The 19,711-nt window shown below is 37.5% G+C and overlaps 2 protein-coding genes and 2 long non-coding RNA genes across 5 annotated transcripts; 2 read left to right on the forward strand and 2 right to left on the reverse strand.

Moving 5' to 3' along the window:
- Positions 1–5,059: 5,059 nt before the first annotated feature.
- On the reverse strand, positions 5,060–6,848 carry LOC148693848 (uncharacterized). The gene is made up of 11 exons (XM_088678122.1): positions 6,830–6,848; positions 6,766–6,775; positions 6,631–6,702; positions 6,479–6,550; positions 6,324–6,395; positions 6,142–6,213; positions 5,969–6,040; positions 5,768–5,839; positions 5,323–5,391; positions 5,164–5,229; positions 5,060–5,105 (listed from the first exon to the last, which is right to left on the reverse strand). Exons 1-11 carry the CDS (start codon positions 6,846–6,848, stop codon positions 5,060–5,062), a joined length of 642 nt encoding a protein of 213 aa, XP_088534248.1.
- A 61-nt stretch (positions 6,849–6,909) lies between these two features.
- On the reverse strand, positions 6,910–7,498 carry LOC137729418 (uncharacterized). The gene is made up of 3 exons (XR_015952587.1): positions 7,360–7,498; positions 7,154–7,225; positions 6,910–7,060 (listed from the first exon to the last, which is right to left on the reverse strand). It is a non-coding gene; the product is annotated as an uncharacterized LOC137729418 (long non-coding RNA).
- Positions 7,499–9,789: 2,291 nt separating this feature from the next.
- Positions 9,790–18,375, forward strand: LOC148693849 (uncharacterized). Of its 2 annotated transcripts, XR_015952781.1 has the most exons (4): positions 9,790–10,034; positions 10,136–10,204; positions 17,419–17,480; positions 18,177–18,375. It is a non-coding gene; the product is annotated as an uncharacterized LOC148693849 (long non-coding RNA). The 2 variants fall into 2 exon arrangements; XR_015952782.1 differs by lacking the exons at positions 9,790–10,034; positions 10,136–10,204 and adding an exon at positions 16,558–16,607.
- LOC137730032 (seipin-2-like) lies at positions 11,844–14,391 on the forward strand. Its single transcript, XM_068469101.2, has 2 exons — positions 11,844–13,131; positions 13,709–14,391. Exons 1-2 carry the CDS (start codon positions 12,064–12,066, stop codon positions 14,192–14,194), a joined length of 1,554 nt encoding a protein of 517 aa, XP_068325202.2. The 5' UTR covers positions 11,844–12,063; the 3' UTR covers positions 14,195–14,391.
- Positions 18,376–19,711: the final 1,336 nt, after the last annotated feature.

Consider the following 19,711-nt stretch of genomic DNA (forward strand, 5'->3'; position numbering starts at 1 on the left):
ATATTATATAAATAAAATAAAATAAAATAAAAAACCGAAAAACAAAAACCTCCCACACCCTCCACTTTGTCTCTCTCCCCCTCTCTCCTTCTCATTTTCTAAAAAAATGTATTTATACACACAAAATATGTAGACAAATACTAGTAAATTATTATAAAAAATATAAAATAAAAAAAATTCATAAAAAATCTCACATATTAAAAAATCTCCGTAACATCTTCCCAAATACAACGTATGACCCTGCAAAGAAAGAGTAAATGTAGGGACTTCTTTGGAAACCCCAAGGGTGAGGTTGTGTGTGCATGTGGACCTCCTAAAGGTTAAAATTTCTTTTTGTCGTTTTCTCCCCATAATTCAATTTTGGTTGCGTGGTTTAATAAAATAATTTTAAAATCATGGTATGAATGTTAACGATTGAATTATAAGTATTTGATTAATGAGTTTATCTTATATTAATGACGGATGTTATGAGCTATATATGTAATCCAAATAGATGATCTTCTTAACATTTCATTTCTGAAAAGTGTTAGAAACCTTCCTAACTTAGTCTCCCATCTTTAGCCTTCTTACTTTTCCTCATGTTATGCTTTTCCTCAGGGGGCAGTCAGCCAATTCATGCAGTTGACAATTGAGAAAATTCCCAGATCCGGATAGGGAAACATTAATTTCGTGATGTAGATGGGATCGACAATTTTGATAGAATGGAATGGAATAGAATATTTGATACAGTGTACGGAGACCCTCTGGAAAATGAGATGAAATCCCCTTTACAATTTAACGTTAATTTTCTTATCAATATTATAAATTATTATGAAAAGTATAAAATAATAATTTTTTTATTATAAGAAGTCTCACGTATAAAAGAATTTACCCTGCAAAGAAAAAGCAAATGTAGGGGCTTCTTTGGAAACCCAAAGGGGTGCGGTTGTGTGTGTGTGTGGACCTCCCAAAGGCTAAAGGTTGAACTTTTTTTTTTTTGTCGTTTTCTCTCCATAAGTCAATTTTGATTGCCCGAATCTTTTAATAAAATAATTTTGAAATCATATAATATGAATGTTAATAATTAAATTATAAGTATTTGATTAATGAGTTTATTTTATAGTAGTGACAGATGTTATGAGCTATATATGTAGTCGAAATAGATGATTTTCTTTGCATTTTCATTTCAGAACATGCTAGGAACCTTCCTAACTTAGTCTCTCATTTCAGCCTTCTCACTTTTCCTCATGCCATACTTAACTAAAAGTCAAAAGCTGAAAATTTTATTATATTTAAATTCCACTATTTTTAGTATAATGAGTATTTTAGATTGTCAATAAATAAGTAATTAAACTTATAGTTTTGCGTGCTAGTAAAAAAAATGTGGCATGTGAAAAAATGAGAAGGTAAATGACAAAGTTGTTAGCACTCCGCAATAATTTTATCTCGTCATGCTTGCAATTTCTAGTAAGAGAAATGCTAAGGGGTCTCTCTCAAAAGTGAGACTCCATAATCTCTCTCCCAACTCACAATTTAATATCAATTCTCGTATCAAAATTGCATTACATAGTCATACACGTGAAAATTTATTGAACTCTTTTGACATTGTTTTTCTTTGTATGCAAATATAATTTATTAAACACTTCTTGTTTTATTTCATACTATAACAAATGTTTTTTTTTTTCTTTCTAAAATAATGAAACTCACGGTAAATGATGAATTGTGTTAGTGATTAGGATTTATTTTTTTTCGAACAAACTATATTATCTACACTAAAAGGAAGGGAGATGGGCAAAGCCTCACAACATGCTAGCAATAATGTGGTTCAGATTCGCTTTTGGCAATAATTGAACCTAAGACATCTCACTTACAAGTGAAGATGAATAACATTAGACTACAGTACTAAATAGCAGAATCTTCTTTTTTTACCCATTACGTTGTGAGTTCAAATTAGAGTAAAATATAAAATAATAATAAAATCAAAGAAATACCACTTGAATTAATTTGAACATAAACAAATATGAATCTCATGACAAGATCTCAGCCAATTTATAATTCATGACATGATCCAAAATTATAAGTAATATGTGGTCCGAAAGGATATAGGCTGTCGGTTTTGGAAGAAACATATTTAAGACTTTATTCCAGCCATATTTTTTATTTAAGACTTTATTTCAGCCGTCAGATTTATTTTTTATTTTTTTAATAAATGATATTATCTAGATTAGAGGATTGAAGAGTACACATATCACAATAGTAAATGACAGCCGTCACATTTATTTAAAATAATCTAGATTAAAAGAATCCAAGTTCATATTAAGACCCGAAAATGTAAGGCACCGTACAACTTGTTCAACGCGCGTCATGGCACGGAATTTCACCGTTTGACCATTCCAAAATTGATTTTTTTCGAAATTATATTTATATTATGTTAATATTAAGGGATAAATTTTTTAGACTAAATTTTATAAATCATATGATTAGTTGGTGATAATTTGATTATTAATAAATATTGGTTAGCGTGTTTATTTCTTATGACATATCACATGGTATAAAAACTTGGTTTAACTAGCATTACTCATTTATATTTTTTAAGAGTAATGTTACATTTACCATCTATTTGTACCATTATTTGTACGATCTTTCTAATAGAGGTAGGGTTCACCAACACACATGTGAGTCCTATCTCTATAAAAGCGGTTTTGTTGAAAAGATTTTTGGAACTAATCATTCATAAAAAAAAAAACTAAAAATGAAGTGAATACTAAAAAGTCACTTTAAGTGCTTTTGAAACTTTAAAGCATTTTATTTAAAAACGTTTTCAGTCATTTAAAATCACCTCCAAAGAGAACATTGCTGACCGAAAAAAAAAAAAAAAAAAAAAAACAACGGCAGAAATTAGCAAATGTTTTTGTTAGATATTACATTTGTATATTTATGCTCAATTTATCTAATCATATATGTGCTAATTTCAATTTAATTACGATCGTTGTTGAGAAAATTATAGTATCTGCATGCTGCAAGATAGTGCAACTTGGTGATATAATCATGGATTAAATCACTATCTAATTATTGATTAATTGATGAGCTTTCTTGTACAAGTAGAAAACCACAACTGTATAAGCCTCGTGTCCTCATGACACACTTTGTCAACAATTTAAGCAATAAGCATAAGCATTTTTCCTGCTTTGGTTAATTGTTCGTGTTTTTCTAAGTGATTTAATAACATTTTTTAACCAATATTTTCTCACTTTTCATGTGCATGTCGAATTGGCGATTGACTATCGACTAAACGTCGTTCAAACAACGTTTTAATTAGTTAGATTAATAAAAGCTAACTAAATTCAATGACGGCTAACGTTGGTCAAAAGTACGTGAAACTAAGACCTAAATGTTATTTTATACAAAACAAATATTTATTAAATCGGATTCAAATACGCACAATGTCAAAAGATATGGATCGACCTTATGTTTTACTTGTTTAATAGTTAGCTTTAATAGTTACGTGTTTGATTATTAAGCATGATTTTGTGCATTTTATGTTTTTAGTTGTGACTTGTTACACATGTTATAATATTGGTATATATGAATTGATAATTTGATAGCACTACAAGTCTACAACGAAATAATTATCATGAATAAGATGATTCTATTGAATTATTGTGTTGTTTATACTCTAAAATAATCTAACTTAATTTAATTGTGTATATCTATTGCTTTTGCTTAATTTCTTGTTTTCCTGCATGTTTTGCTGACTTTTTTAAGGGAAGATGAATACCGTTAACGTCTATTCTATGTGTCGCAATCGCATGCAGTATGAAAATGTCAGCAACATCTCAAATCACAAATGTAGTTAAAGTATTCAATTCAAGTTTGACCATCCAATACAAGTTGCCTAATCACAAGTCCTACATAAGTAAAGAATTCCTCAAAAATTCCGTATAAGATAAATATCATGATTTATCTAAATTTAACAAGTCGGCAATCAATTTATTAAAAGCATCAAGGTGTCTAATCATTTTTGTACCTTCTTTGTATTGGAAGCGGTAGAGCTTTTTCTTCAAGTGTAGCCGGTTCTCTGCACTCTTCGTCATATACTTGTCTTCCAATTTTTGCCACAACACACTTGCCAATGTCTCCCGCATCACAAAATACTTCTGAGTTTTTGCAAGGCACAACTGAATTGAAGAGCAAGCCCACAAATTTAATTTCTCCCATTCCGGCTTCGACATAGCTTCCGACTTCTCTCGTAAAGCAGCAAGTAGATCTTGTTGAGCCAACACATCTTTGACCTCACATTGCCACATCCCAAAGTTGTTTGTGCCATCAAACTTTTCAACTTCGAACTTTGCATTTTGCACCGTAGTTCTTGCAAATCCTGAGCTGCTTCCAAAAGGATTCTCATCTTGCCCGTCTGACATTTTTGGCAATTAGACAGTACCCAAGAGCAACCAGTGCTCTGATACCAATTGTTGTGCTAGGATAGCACCAAAATCTTTTGGAACCAACTCAAGTTAGCCCACAGGAAATTTATCAAATGGAAATGCAAGAACAAAATATAAAAGAACACCAAGATTTTAACGAGGTTCCTCCACAGTCAGTGTAACTGGAGTACGTCCTCGGAGCAGTAGGAGCTCACCCAATAATCCACTATCAACCAAATGGGAGTTTACAAAGTGTTGGCAATCTCACAACCCTTAACCCCAATACACCCAAAAACTCTCACACACCAAAGAAACAAATAGAGAATAAAATATAGTGATTAATTTCTTCTCTATACAAAGCTCAAAGCTATTACAATTACTTTGATGGATGATTACTAACCAAAGAGAAGAGCACATTCTTCTCTTCGAAATGGGGTTGCTGCTCCAGATTTCTTCTTCTTCTCTGCCCTCTGTTTTTCAGCTCTCACTCTCTCCCTTAAACAATGAGGATAATTGCTATCCTTTAATTAAAACCCCAAAGCCATCCGTGGCTTTTCTCATGGTTCAAGACAAAAAACAATTCCCTGTTTTCCTCCCCAAACCAAGGAAGACACAATGATGTTGTCCACCTTTTTTTTTCTTTTCAACAAACATCATCATGTCCACTTGGCCATTAATACAACGAAGTTAGAACTTAGTAGACTGCAAATATAAAAATAAATGAGGTATTAATCGGAAGCATGTCAGGAAACAAACGTACACATTACTTCCCTCTCGCAAGATTGATTTTGGCACATCTCCACTTAGCAGGTTTCCAGTCAAAAAGCTAATCAAGGGAACACAAAGTATTAGTAATGTACATCAGTACTTTCAAGAAAGATGCTGAGTTCTCAATTTGGTTACTGTATTTCTCACTTACACAAATTTCAGACGCTCAACTCCTATCGTGGATGGGAATTTACCCACTAGCTTGTTGAAACTGAGATCCCTAGCAATCACATAATCACATATCACAATCAATTAATCTCAATCCTGACACAGATTCATTAACCAGATATATGACAGAATAAATTGAAGGGTTGATTTCATCTAAGAAACGTTGTTTGAAAAAATGAACTATATGTTTGCACTCGACATACATTCCTCCCCCAGAGAACGGTGCTGATTCTAGTTGGATAATTTTGTTTACTTGTACAAAAGTTAATTGGCAAGATATCTCATTCCATCAGCAGAGTGGGAGACTTCTGTATTACACCTCTCCATTGCAGACATTCATTCATAGACATGTACTCGTGTATGTGTCTGTGTTTGGTGATTCAATTTCAAGCATCAAAAGTAAAGTTTTTACAACTTTAATTACTTACAACATCTCCAGGTTCTTCATGGACCAGATATATGCAGGGATCTCTCCAGAAATGTTACAGTTCCTCAAAATCCTTCAATTAGTTAACTAATCAGCATCAAACAGCTCATAGTTATAGCTACTGGATAGAAATATGTGTGTGAGTGTGCGCTTGGGCGTATACGTGTCAAGGTATTCAATGGCAAAGATCTCTCAAACGTACAGTGTTACTAGGCCTGTCATATATCTCAGCATAGGAAATTCCTGACTTGGCGCATTTGTGTCACTAATCCTCCTGTACGAAGACACGCCACAACGCATAGAACAATTAATCAAATCTGCAGGAAATATCACGCAAAATAGCAACTTAGCAGAATGAGGATCGAAATTACTCACAGCTCTTTCAAATTGTACAAAAGAGAAATATTTGATGGGATCGGTCCCTCCAGTCCACTTGAATGCATATCTCTTCAACAAGACAAGTTTTTGGAAAGAAAAAAAGATCAATACATACTACAAAAATTTTAAAAATTCGAAAGGGAACAGCTTGTTTTACTAAAATAATATAAGGATTTTACAATCTTTTGAGTTGCTTCCAATTCTGCACCCAATCCGGGAGTATTCCGTTAAAGTTGTTGTCATTCATTCGGCTGCATTTCAGTAGAAGTTTGCTTGTCACACACGAGAATCACGATAATGCTATAAAAGAGAAGCAAGTCTAATTAAACCTTACAAACGTCTTATATTTCTTAGCCCGGAAAACGTCTGTGGCAAGCTTCCAGTTAGCTGATTGGATGAAATAGACCTACACTTGCAACAAGCAGTAAGGAACTATCAACTCAGCATAAAAGACTGTAATCTGTTTTAAAAATTGTGATGACTTACAAAGTCTGCAAATTGACCAAATTCCCAAGCTCAGCAGGAAGAATACCAGAAAACTGGTTTGCTTCAAGATTCCTAATGATTTATAAAAGAAGCGAAAAAGAACGTTGATATAACAAATATGATGTCCTATGGAACTTTTGTTCATCTATAGGTCAAGTAGCAATTATCAAGGCAGTATTCAAGTTAAATTGAGATAAACCAAGATTTGAAACGTACATGAATGTCAGAGTGGTAATGTTTCCCAACTCCTTTGAAACTTCGCCTGATAAGCGATTGGGAAGAACAGAACTGCGAAAATTCACTAATAAATATACAGAGCTACAAAATTAAAGTCTTATCACAGACATTCAAAAAGGCTCACATGTAAGTTAACTTCATCGAAGCCCATTCCCTTGGTATTGTACCATTGAGATAGTTGTAAGAAAAATCGCTACACGGAAAGGAATGTACTTTTAATTAAGATAAAAAGATATGTATCATCCGAGTCTTGAACCTCAAGTAATTCGAATATGATAGCTCGTACATTTCTTGGAGGTAAGGAAGTTTGACGAGTTGAGGTGGAAGCATACCCGGTAAACTATAACCCTTGATCATTCTGTAAAGTGTTAAACAAATAGTTAAAGTTTTAAGCAGAAACTACCGAAATTCAGAGCTTTGTGACAAGGAAGGCATAGCTTTTTTCTTAAGTCATGGAAAAATCGAGGTGAAACTTAAAGTTCAGAATCATACAGTTTTACGACATGACAAACAGTGTTGTTCTCAAAGTTGCATACGCAATCGATATTTTTCTGGGATCCCTTTGGTTTCTTCTCTGTTACACCCACTGTATCAATTCGGCAAGCGCCAGCACCAGCACCAGCTTCGAAACTCCAATATTTGGCCCCCAACGTGGTAGCAATTTGTCGGAGAGCATCAACTGAAAGGCATCCATATTCAAAGAACAACAGAAAACAAATCCATGTAAAATGAAGGGGCAAGGCGGACCTTACTTTTCTGTGTGTAATATAAGTTTTATTTGGTAATGAAATCAGCAGAAACTTTGAGCTATATATGAAGTTCTACACTGTGCTCTAGAAGAACTGGATCCAACAAATGATCTTAGATTCTCAACCGATAATCTAATGAATCTAATCTAAGCTACAAGGAGCGGGATTCGAACTGAGTGTGACAGAAGAGGGAAGAAGGGGGGGGGGGGGTGTCGGGGTGAGCACACTGATCTACTGCTATGTCTGCAAACTTTAGCGCAAACTTTAGTGAGCCTATACATTCAGTCATGGATGAGTCCTTGTATGTCCCAACTAGGGATATGGATATATATATATATATATATATATATATATGAGCAACTGAACTCCCCTTCCTCTCGGGGCAACTCAGGAGGCTGAGCGAGTCCCGGGGCAGCAACTCAGTGCAACAAGGAAGCATACAAAGAGCTTACGAGGCAGCTGCTGCATCATCAGCATTTATATATGAAATTGTACTAATTGATCTTTAATAAAAGTTTGTTGTGAGAATAATACAGTGTGTATGGATTTGTCATTTATAAGGTCGATGAGCACTCTTCTACTGTTCCCAGATGCGATTGAACATGGATTAAATTAAGCTTGACGGTCGGTAACAAAAGGGATGACGACGTACCCTCGTGAACGTTACTGTAGGCCTGTAGTGGCGGCCTTCAAACAAATTACGCATTATTTTGTGACAAAATTTATACACATGTCACTGCATTATAGATTTGGTGGCCGCGCTCCACAGTGCATGAAAGGAGGATGGTGGTGAACCACTGCCCCGCCTTTAATTCCTTTTCGAAATTAAAGTTCTTTTAACTCCTTTTCGAAATTAAAGTTGGATTGATCCAATCACAAATTATATGCACAATTAGCAAGTTGGAATAAGCAATTACATGCATGAACCAATTACTACCAAAAGACTTTACCCAATAAATAAACATGGGACATGTTTAATTAATGATTATGGTGATATTAAATCGGTAATCCTTTCATTTGTTACAGACAATGATATCTACAAGTTATTAATAGTTTATGGTCATTCTATAGTCTATAGTGAAAAATAATTTTTACACTCTTTCTATTCCTTATACAATAATAAATGTTTTTTACTAGTTTATCCAAAAGTAAAAAATATTTTTAGATACTCTTTGCTAAGGTCATCTTCACTCGAAGTGGCTAAATATAGCCACATCCAGATTTATAGAGGAAATTAATTTTTAATGCATAATGACAAGTTATTCATTTACCATATATAACTGAAAGGGCTAAACATAACCCCTCAATAATTTGTTAGTTTTAAGTTTATTCTTTAATTTTATTGGTTAATTTATTAAACTACTAATGTGAAATCCATTCCCCAAATTCACTGTACAATTATCGTACCTCACTATTTCATGAATTTATTTTAATTTCGTTAATTTTGGATTTCTTTTATTTTTCAGTTAAAGTTTGATTTTTCATAGTTAGTTGTTAAAAATGTGTTGACCATGCATGGTCACTCTTAGTATTTTTGGATAGAGATCAATCTTATGAGCGCATAGACGAAAATCATTCGCAAATTGGAGTTATAACAAGGGAGAAATAAGCGAGTGAAGGCAATGGCATGAGAAATCTTGTATCTTAACAAAATGGTGAATTACAAGTAGCTTGACTCTATCTTAGGATATGGAGGCATTCTAACACAAATATTAGATGCAGCCATTAAATAAAAGTGGGTACGGAGGCACTCTTAACACAAATATTAGATATAGCCACAAAATAAAAGTAAAGGATACGCGTTGTTGAACTATTGGATTGTTTTTTAGTCCTGCCTTGGGAGCGAGGTGTGTTATAGTATGATTACATCCTGACATCACCTGTGTCGATCTTGGAGGTATCTCAGGCATAAAACATGACGAATTACACCATATTTATGAATATATCTTCGTATATATATAGAAAGAGGAGAGGTTTTATTGTAATAACCCGTCCCGGGATTTACGGAAGAAAATAGGTATTTTTGTATTTTCACTAAGTTTGGGGAATACCTTCCTTTTAAAATTGTTTTTGAGCCTTAATTGATGAGCCCAAGGGGGCCCACCCCTTGTTTTGTCCCCGGTTCCCTTTCCCTTTTCTTTTCTTTTTCTGAAAAGTCTTCTCTTCTCTCTTCTCTCTTTCTTCCTCCGTGCTCTTTCTTTCCCCCCCTCATCTCGGTGCTCTTTCCTCCGACAAGAACACACACACACACACATACACCCATGCCCACACTTATAACTCTTTTGTAACCCTGTGGTTGTGTTTTGGACATCAAACCACGAAGAAACCACCTCGGAGACATTTCCCAGTTTTCCGGCGAGCGCCGCCCCTTTCGAGGCAATTTCCGGCCAAACCACGGCGAGTTGGCCGGCGTGCAAGGTATCAATCTCTTCGCCTCGCTGAGTACTACAACTTTCCTTTTTGTTTCACCCAATTTCATTGAGTATTGAAGAAGTTATTCTCATTTGAATCTTACCTAGTTCCGGCGGACACCCGTGGCTTCCAGGCTATTTTCCGGCCAACTCCGACCACGATGACGGGAACCAAGGGTATATTTCGATTCCTTACCTTCGGGGCTTCAATTTGGTATATTGAATAACATATTTTGGTTGAGTTTTGAGCTCCAAAGGAGCTTGGGAATTTTCCGGCCGAGTTCCGGCGTCCTTCTCCGGCGTACCCAGGCCTTCGGGAAGTTCTCCACCCTCACACGGGCCTTAGGCCTGTTTGGTCTCTGGCCCAAAACCCAAAACCTTTTCCTTTTTATTTTTATTTTGTTTCTTTAAAAACCCAAGGCCTTTGGGCCTTTCCTGCCAAGCCCAAACCCATTACCCTTTTATTTAGGCCTTTGGGCCATGAGGTTTCAAACCCAAACCCACTTTCCTTCTAACCCAAACCCAACCCACCTAAAACCTAAATCCAATTACCCTAACCCAAAACCCTAAAGCCCAAACCCGTGACCCGTTGACCCGTTGACCCGTTGACCCGGTCAACGGTCAACGTTGACCTTTTTGAGTTTCGTGCGGGACCCCTCCTAGGCTAATTTCGACGTTCTGAACCCGTTTTCGATGTCCGTTTTCCCAAATTCAATCGTTTGAGTAAAGTTTGACTAAATGTACCATTTATGTGCTTAGGGGAAATTATTTGTGGCGTTTCCGTCTTCGCTAGTGGCGTGGCTTTTCGATGGCGAAGTACTGTGAGTGGACCCCTTCTAAAAATGCATGTTTTAATGGTAGAATTGCATACACAGGAAAGCTTGACTTTTTGATTATGTTTTATGAACGTTTTACGAGATAACATGCTTACTAAGGCTAGTTTGAATTATTACTATTTTTCCTATAACCCATGTTCTTATATAATATCTGATGGATGACGATATGATATTTAGAACATGTTTAGAACACTTCTTTATAGTATAGACGATGGATGACTTTATACTATGAAGTTGATTTTTAATATATGTATGTTCACTGGTTTTATACTTACCTAGTGGTCCTTTCCGCTACGGGACGAAGGGATAGATCCGGTCCGTCCCGGGCGACGGTTTGGTGTTGGCATAGGGCCTGGAGTGTGTTTTCCTCTGACTGTCTGCTCAGAGACAGGGAGCCGGCAAGGGGCCTGAAGTGCATTTTCCTCTGACTGTCTGCTCAGAGACGGGGAGCCGGCATGGGGCCTGAAGTGTTATATCGGACATTCACTCGTGTTTATTATTTATGCGAATTATGATTTGAGACATTGCACGACATGCTAGGTTTCGAAAAACCTATGTTTCTCATTATACTTGTGTTTTCATAAAACCTGGGGGTTAGTATGTTAATAACTGTTTTACTATTACTATATATATCAACTTGGTCCACTCATGTTTGTTTTGCGCCCCCTTCAGGATTTAGAATCGAGGCATACAATCCCGACGTCCAGGCACTTCCGCATCAGCATCTTCGAGTTCTCCCGGTGTAGGACCCACTCCTTTGTTTCATTCAATTTTATATCAAATTCTTTTAGTGTTCTAGATTAGAGGTGTGCTCTGAACACGGTCCTTATTTGCATATTCATTATTCTTTTATATTTATAAGCCTTATTTATCCCTTGTTTTTAGCATTTGCACTCAATAAATGGCTTTCGTCACCCTCGGGTGTCGGCCAGCACGTGCCTATCCTTGTATTCGGGGAATATCGGGGTCGGGGCGTGTCATTTATGGTGTTTTGTTTGAAAGAGGTGAAAGGGATAAGAAGCAACAAACACAGAGAGAGTTTTGGTTTTATGGCTCAAGTATTTCCTCAATCCAAAGCTTATCTAAAAAGAAGTAAAACAATGAGAAGGAGAAAACGCACCATTTTTCGGGTACGTAACTAATGGTTGGCTGAGACTCATAAGATAGCAAACTCCAACCCCACGCAACGCGGCAGCAGCAATGGAAGTTACCGAAACTCCCGCCCAAAACAACGAAGACGAAAACGACGACGTCTTCTTCGACGCTCTCGACGGCTTCCCTTCCACCGACGAATCAGATCAATCCACGTCACCCCCAACTGTCTCTCTTCCCGATTCCAAACCTTCTCAGGCGACCCACCTCCTTCGCCGGCCATCTCTCGGAGCAATATCCGGCGACGACTCAAAGGCTTCAACTTCAGAAGAATCCTCTCTTAGCTCCTCCCTAATTGACCCCACCAACGGCGCCAGGCTCAGTTTCCGAGCCAGAAGATTTAAGCTTCCCCGGAATTTGAGGGAGTCCGAGTCGACGCGGCACCGAGGCAGCTCGGCGCAAGCTCGGAGTGATCAGAATGACGAGGGTTCGACTGTAACTACCGCCGCCAACGACGGCCCATCCACCGACTCGGCCGACTCGGCCGCGCAAATCGGTGACCCATCGTTTAACTTTCTTGTATTCATAGCAGGATTGATATTCAAAGCAATTGGGCTCCAAATCAATCTATTAGTTAGCATCTTAACATTTCCCATATGGGTTTTTAACAATTCTTACATGCTCGTAGTCGACCCCTTTCAAGTTGTGCGTCGAGGGAGAGGGTATTTGATCGGAAAGTTGTTAAATTTGTGGAATTTGGCTAGTGGGCATGTGAGTCCTCTGGTTTTCAAGTGGTTGAAGGACAACAATACGGTTTGGAAGGTGGCATTGCGGTGCGGGTGGGGTTTGTTTTGGTCTTGCTATGTTGGCATTGTCTTGTGTGGTCTCTTGGCCTTGTCGATTTTGTTTAGTGGAGTTTTGGTGAGGTGCATTGTGGCGGAGCCAATGCAGATGAAGGAAATGTTGAATTTTGATTACAGTAAGCACAGTCCGGTGGCTTATGTACCAGTGATGTCGTGTGCTGGAGTGAGTTGTGGTACGGATTGTAAAGAGAAGGTTCGGGCTGGGGAGAGTTTCCGGGGCTATCGGGTTATACCTCCTGGTCATAAATTGGCGGTCACTGTTTCGTTCATATTGCCTGAATCGGAGTACAACAGGAATCTCGGGGCCTTTCAGGTAACTTGCTTAATTCACTTGAATGTGAATTCCTATTTGTTGTTTCAGACTTCTATGATGCGTTTTGTTTTTCGTCAATTCATAATGAAACTGGTTGCTTTGAGTTCTGTTTCATGGTAGAGTTTCGCTTTATCTGTAAACGGTGTAAGAAGTTTGGGTTTGGTGATTGTAGTCGTTAGCTTCCAAGTAGCATTGTGTACAGATGGTGTGTTACGGTAGTAGTTTTCTCCTTGCTTGTCCCCAGAACGGAGACCCACCAGATTATCACAGTTGTCACTTGATTTTAGAAGGCATAGGAACCTTGGAACAATGTGTCAGATGAAGATTGATTAGTAAGCCTTTCCCTTTAATCGAAAGCATGGATCTTTCGCAGAAATCTGGTGATGCTGTTTTTTGTTTGGAGATACCACTGTCATCATGAATTGTTATACTGGCAACAGGGGAAGTAAGGAAGTTGAGTGGTTGATACAATGGGACGGAAGGAGCTAGTATATCTATTTCCGAGTTTCTGAGTTAAAAAGAATTATTTCCGATTCTCTGCTTCCATTTTATATTTATGAATCTTTTGTATTTGTAGGTCAGGGTCGAGTTCCTGTCTGTTGATGGTAGAACCCTTGCCAGTTCGAGCCATCCATGCATGTTGCAATTCAAAAGTGAGCCTATCCACCTTATATTGACTTTCCTTAAGGTTGTTCCTCTTATTGCCGGCTACGTTTCAGAATCCCAAAATCTGAATCTCAAGTTTAGAGGGTTTATCGAAGGTGATGTTCCTACTGCCTGCTTAAAGGTGACAATTGAACAACGTGCAGAATACCAGCCTGGTGCCGGTATTCCCCAAATATATGATTCATCGGTGACCCTTGAGTCAGAACTTCCCCTATTTAGAAGATTTATATGGCATTGGAAGAAAACCATATCAGTATGGATAAGCATGATGGTCTTCATGACGGAGATGCTCATTACTCTAGTCTGTTGTAGGCCATTAATTATTCCGAGAACAAGACCAAGGGATCGTTCTGTCAGCAGCACTGTCACTCAAAACAGCGCCCCGGTACAAATTTAACGGGGAACATGCCGGTAATTATGGAAGTAGGGGAACCCTTGTTAGATTTTCTCACTTTTAACATGTTCAATTCTATAGTATCTAACTTCAGTTTTTCCACTCGTTTTTTAAATTCTTTAAACCGCAGTGTAATTAATGTCCCTTTTCCTGTTGGAATCAGTCCTTCCCTATTAATGTCGAAAGAGCAGTTTATTTTACACTTGTATTCAATATTCACTCACTTAACTGTTGACGTTTTACTTATAAGCTGTCGTACGAATGAATTGTGTTGGTTTATGTTACGAATGGTTGTAATTTGATTCGGAATGTGGAAGTTTTATATATGGCGAATGCCGAGGGAGCGTGACATATATTGAATAGATGACGAATGGAGTTTGGATTTGTGGAGAGCTGTGTTCAAGGGAATTCCGGGGTTCAGATTATGGTACCGGAGAAGATAACAATCAAACTTGGCATCAAGAACTTGTTAAGTTCGCTAGGGTTTTCTTATCATATTTTATCAACCATGTCAAACACAAAGCCAACCTTTCAGGTTTCAACCATGTCAAATCTGCCGCGGCAGCTAATCGTTGACATCCTTTCACGGCTCCCTCCCAGTGATTTGATACATCATGTGTGTTTCGAAAGCTTATTATGCTACTATCCACTACCAAAAGTAAATCAATGTCTGGAGACGGATGTCTCTTAATCATTGGTTACTCTGCAACCAATGCCACATCAGTCTAAATTGTTAGAATGTCTGTTAGATGATTAATTAATTACTTTGTGGTTAAGTAAACTTGTATTGTTCAGTATATAATGGACTTCAACTTACAAATGTAATCGATTGCCATCTTCCTCAAATATATAGAACTTTCATTTTTCTCTAAAGTTCCTCAAATATGTGTTAGTCAGTATTATATCCCGAAAGGATTTTTTAAATTATGAAAAAATATGGAGTGGCAAAATCTTGATCCCTGTTTTATTCTATTGATGTGGGAACTGTGCCTACATTGCTTGGTTATTGCAAACCTTTCGTGTTTTCAAAAAGAATGGTGAAATGGTTATTTTTACGAATAACTGTTATCCTGTTATGAACTAAGTGTGAATGTTTATATAAAGTAAGCAAGTGGAAGATGAAAAAAAATGAAAGTCAAAATTGTAGGCTTAATAGTAGAAGTTTGGTTTTCACAATGTTGGTGTAAATTTTCTTCATACATTTAAAGAGGTGTCGGATAAAAGCCTTTATACACAAGATTAAATGCAAAAAGTGATAGTATCAATATTCTCCTTCCCCTCTTTTCATCCCTATTCATTGTCTAATATAGTTACGAAAATAAACAATGTGATATATTACTCCTGTTCCACTTTGATATCTAGCAAAAGTTCTTTCTCTCATTTTTACCTATTTATAACATATCCTTGATTTGGCTTGATTTAAAGAAAAAGCGTATCGAATAAGTTGAAACTGATGGTCAACTTGGAAGGGCAATTGTTTGTATGGGAAGCCTTTGTCTTCTTGATGGCGATTCTGTTATACTTGCCTCGCCTTCTTAGGCTAACTCAAACTCATGGCCTAAAATCTATAATTCCCTTTCTATTCTCCCCCCAATCCATTCCAACCCAAGTTTTAATTTGGACCTAAAACCTAAAACCTAAAAAAAAAAAAAGCCTGATTTAGGCCAAGATTAGTGGTGGAGCCCCCACCCACATGGGCGTGTCTCCCACTTGTCTACAAATAAAATTGAGCCCAACGACTCTTTTGGTTGATCAACGGCTCACATTCAAATGGGATGTTGGTTATTCAACGGTCCACATTTAATTTAGTTAATGTTTTTGTTTTATATTTATAAATGTAACAACCCGTTCCGGAATTTACGTAAGAAAATGGGTATTTTTGTATTTTCACTAAGTTTGGGGATATCTTTCTTTTTAAAATTGTTTTTGAACCTTAATTGGTGAGCCCAAGGGGCCCACCCCCTGTTTTGTCCCCCGGTTCCCTCTCCATTTTCTTTTTTTCTTTCTGAAAAGTCTTATCTTCTCTCTTCTCTCTTTCCCCCTCCTCTCGGTGCTCTTTCCTCCGACAAGAACACACACACACACACCCATGCCCACACCTATAACTCTTTTCTAACCCTGTGGTTGTGTTTTGGACGTCAAACCATGAAGAAACCACCTCGGAGACATTTCCCAGTTTTCCGGCGAGCGCCACCCCCTTTCGAGGCAATTTCCAGCCAAACCACGGCGAGTTGGCCGGCGTACAAGGTATTAATCTCTTCGTCTCGCTGATTACTACAACTTTCCTTTTTGTTTCACCCAATTTCATTGAGTATTGAAGAAGTTATGCTCATTTGAATCTTACCCAGTTCCGGCGGACACCGTGGCTTCCAGGCTGTTTTCCGGCCAACTCCGACCACGATGACGGGAACCAAGGGTACATTTCGATTCCTTACCTTCGGGGCTTCAATTTGGTATATTGAATGACATGTTTTGGTTGAGTTTTGAGCTCCAACGGAGCTTGGGAATTCTCCGGCCGAAAACCGGCCTTCTCCCTCCTTGGAATCCGGCGCACCCAGGCCTTCGGGCCATCTTTTTTCCCCACGGGCCTTAGGCCGTTTCGGGTTTTAGCCCAAAAGCCCAACCGTTTCTTTTTTTTATTTTTATTTTTGTTTCATTTAAAAACCCAAAAGGCCTTAGGGCCTTGGTTGCAGCCCAAACCCATTTCCCCTTTTTAATTAGGCCTTGGGCCGTGAGGTTCAAGAACCCAAACCCATTTTCTGTTTTTACCCAAACCCAACCCACTTAAAACCCTAGCCCAAAACCCTGGGCAGCCCAACCCAACATTTTTTTTTTTTATTTTGTTTTAAAGGCCTTTGGGCCATAAGGTTTCAAACCCAAACCCACTTTCCTTCTAACCCAAACCCAACCCACCTAAAACCTAAACCCAATTATCCTAACCCAAACCCTTTAGGCCAAACCCGGATCCAACCCAAGTGACAAGTCCAAACCCTTTAACCCAACATGGATCCAAACCCAGACCCGTTTGACCCGTTGACCCGGACCCGGTCTGACCGTTGACTTTGACTTTGACCGGTCAACGTTGACTTTGACCGTTGACTTTTTGAGTGTTCATGCGGGAACCCTCCTAGGCTAATTTCGATGTTCTGAATCCGTTTCCGATGTCCGTTTTCCCAAATTCAATCGTTTGAGTAGAGTTTGACTAAATGTACCGTTTATGTGTTTAGGGGCGTTTAATTGTGGCGTTTCCGTCTTCGCTAGTTGCGTGGCTCTTCGGCAGCTAAGTACTGTGAGTGGACCCCTTCTAAAAATGTATGTTTTAATGGTAGAATTGCATACACAGAAAAGCATGACTTTACGATTATGTTTTATGAAACGTTTTGAGATAACATGCTTACTGAGACTAGTTTGAATTATTACTATTTTTCCTATAACCCATGTTCTTATAGAATATCTGATGGATGACGATATGATATTTAGAACATGTTTAGAACACTTCTTTATAGTATAGACGATGGATGACTTTATACTATGAAGTTGATTTTCAATATATGTATGTTCACTGGTTTTGTACTTACCTAGTGGTCCTTTCCGCTACGGGACGTAGGGATAGATCCGGTCCGTCCCGGGCGACGGTTTGGTGTTGGCATAGGGCCTGGAGTGTGTTTTCCTCTGACTGTGTGCTCAGAGACGGGGAGCCGGCAAGGGGCCTGAAGTGCATTTTCCTCTGACTGTGTGCTCAGAGACGGGGAGCCAGCATGGGGCCTGAAGTGTTATATCGGACATTCACTAGTGTTTATTATTTATGCGAATTATGATTTGAGATATTGCACGACATGCTAGGTTTCGGAAAACCTATGTTTATCATTATATTTGTGTTTTCATAAAACCTGGGGGTTAGTATGTTGATAACTATTTTATTTTATATATATATATATATATATATCAACTTGGTCCACTCATATTTGTTTTGCGCCCCCTTCAGGACTTAGAATCGAGGCATACAATCCCGACGTCCAGGCACTTCCGCATCGGCATCTTCGAGTCCTCTCGGTGTAGGACCCACTCATTTGTTTCATTCAATTTTATATTATTTTCTTTTAGTGTTCTAGCTTAGAGGTGTGCTCTGAACACGATCCTTATTTGCATATTAATTATTCTTTTATATTTATAAGCCTTATTTACCCCTTGTTTTCAGCATTTGCACTCAATAAATGGCTTTCGTCACCCTCGGGTGTCGGCCAGCACGTGCCTACCTTGGTATTCGGGGAATATCGGGGTCGGGGCGTGTCAATAAATCTATTGAATCCAATGACTGAAATCGAATATGATCAAATCTAATGGTAAAAAAAAAAAAAATCTAATGATCCAAATTTAAATTCAACGGTTAAAATGATTATAAAAAAAATTATTTAACTCAAAATTCACCCAAAAACTCTATAAATACCTATATATTTGTCGAAACATCCACACAAAACTCACTTTTCTCCTACAATTCTTCCAATTTTTCTTTCTACCATCTTCCAAAACCATGTGTTTGCTCATGTGTCTTGTGTTTATACATCTCTATTATGTGTTTCATATTCTTCTATAGTGTTTCATGAGTTTATGTGTAGATTTAATGATTTTTCAATGTTTATCGGAATTTAAATATTTTTAGGTTAAAATGTTCATAAAATTATTTTAGGATAGTCTACATAATTTATTTTTTAAAAATTTAATTTAAAAAAATTAGCCTAAATTCATTCTTTAATAATATGGGGCTAAAATTTTAGACTAGGGTTGGAGCAAAAAGATGTTTCTGGGTTAAAACCTAAATTATTTGGGCTAAAAATGTTATGCCAAGGATTAGAGATGGTCTTAAGGAGACATAGAAGTAATTCCCTTACCTATGTGGAAGAGAAAAATTCAGGCAGTGAAGGGTTTCTCGATCTGGTAGTCAATGAAGCAGAAGATGACAGAATTTGGGATAGTTTATGTAGTTTGTGTGACAAGAATGAATTTACAAGTGGCATCACAAGTATGCAAATTTATGTAAGCTCATTCCTATAATTATTTAGACCAGGCTTATTCATGTTTTTCTATAAAAATTTAAGTTGTCGGGTATCTTTTCTAACACACACACACACACGCGCGCGCGCGCGCACATGCAGCTCTCCTTTGAGTTCACGACGGAGGCTATGGATGTTAGGGTAAGAGATTTTGAAAGTCATGAACTGCATAAACCATTGGACAAGATTTTGAAATACATTAACTGATAGTAATTTACTATAGTAGGATTATAAGAGGTCCTAAACCTTCCTAATAATATAGGAATGTGAATTGTTCCATTAAAGGGCTCTGGACTCCCTCCATTCGAACATACAAGGTCATGAACTAAAAGTCCTTGCTTACAAGGCAAGAAAAAGAACTTAATGCAGACTTAACCCATCTGCAATAATCCTTTGATAACAAGAAGTTTGAGTAACTTAGAGCGCAAGTAATCAACTTAAAACATACTTTGTGAAACCCGTTCCAGGA

The sequence above is a fragment of the Pyrus communis genome, chromosome 10, assembly GCF_041283825.1.
Source record: "Pyrus communis isolate YQ-2024b chromosome 10, ASM4128382v1, whole genome shotgun sequence".
NCBI lineage: Eukaryota > Viridiplantae > Streptophyta > Magnoliopsida > Rosales > Rosaceae > Pyrus > Pyrus communis.

Excerpts from the sequence above, each read along its gene's own strand:
- LOC137730032 (XM_068469101.2), top strand. The coding sequence starts at position 12,064 with ATGGAAGTTACCGAAACTCCCGCCCAAAACAACGAAGACGAAAACGAC. Across the intron at positions 13,132-13,708 it reads GGAATCTCGGGGCCTTTCAG|GTCAGGGTCGAGTTCCTGTC; the intron begins GTAACTTGCTTA and ends TTGTATTTGTAG.
- LOC148693848 (XM_088678122.1), bottom strand. Across the intron at positions 6,551-6,630 it reads TTGGTCAATTTGCAGACTTT|GTCTATTTCATCCAATCAGC; the intron begins GTAAGTCATCAC and ends TTGCAAGTGTAG. Across the intron at positions 6,041-6,141 it reads TTGTACAATTTGAAAGAGCT|GAGGATTAGTGACACAAATG; the intron begins GTGAGTAATTTC and ends GTCTTCGTACAG.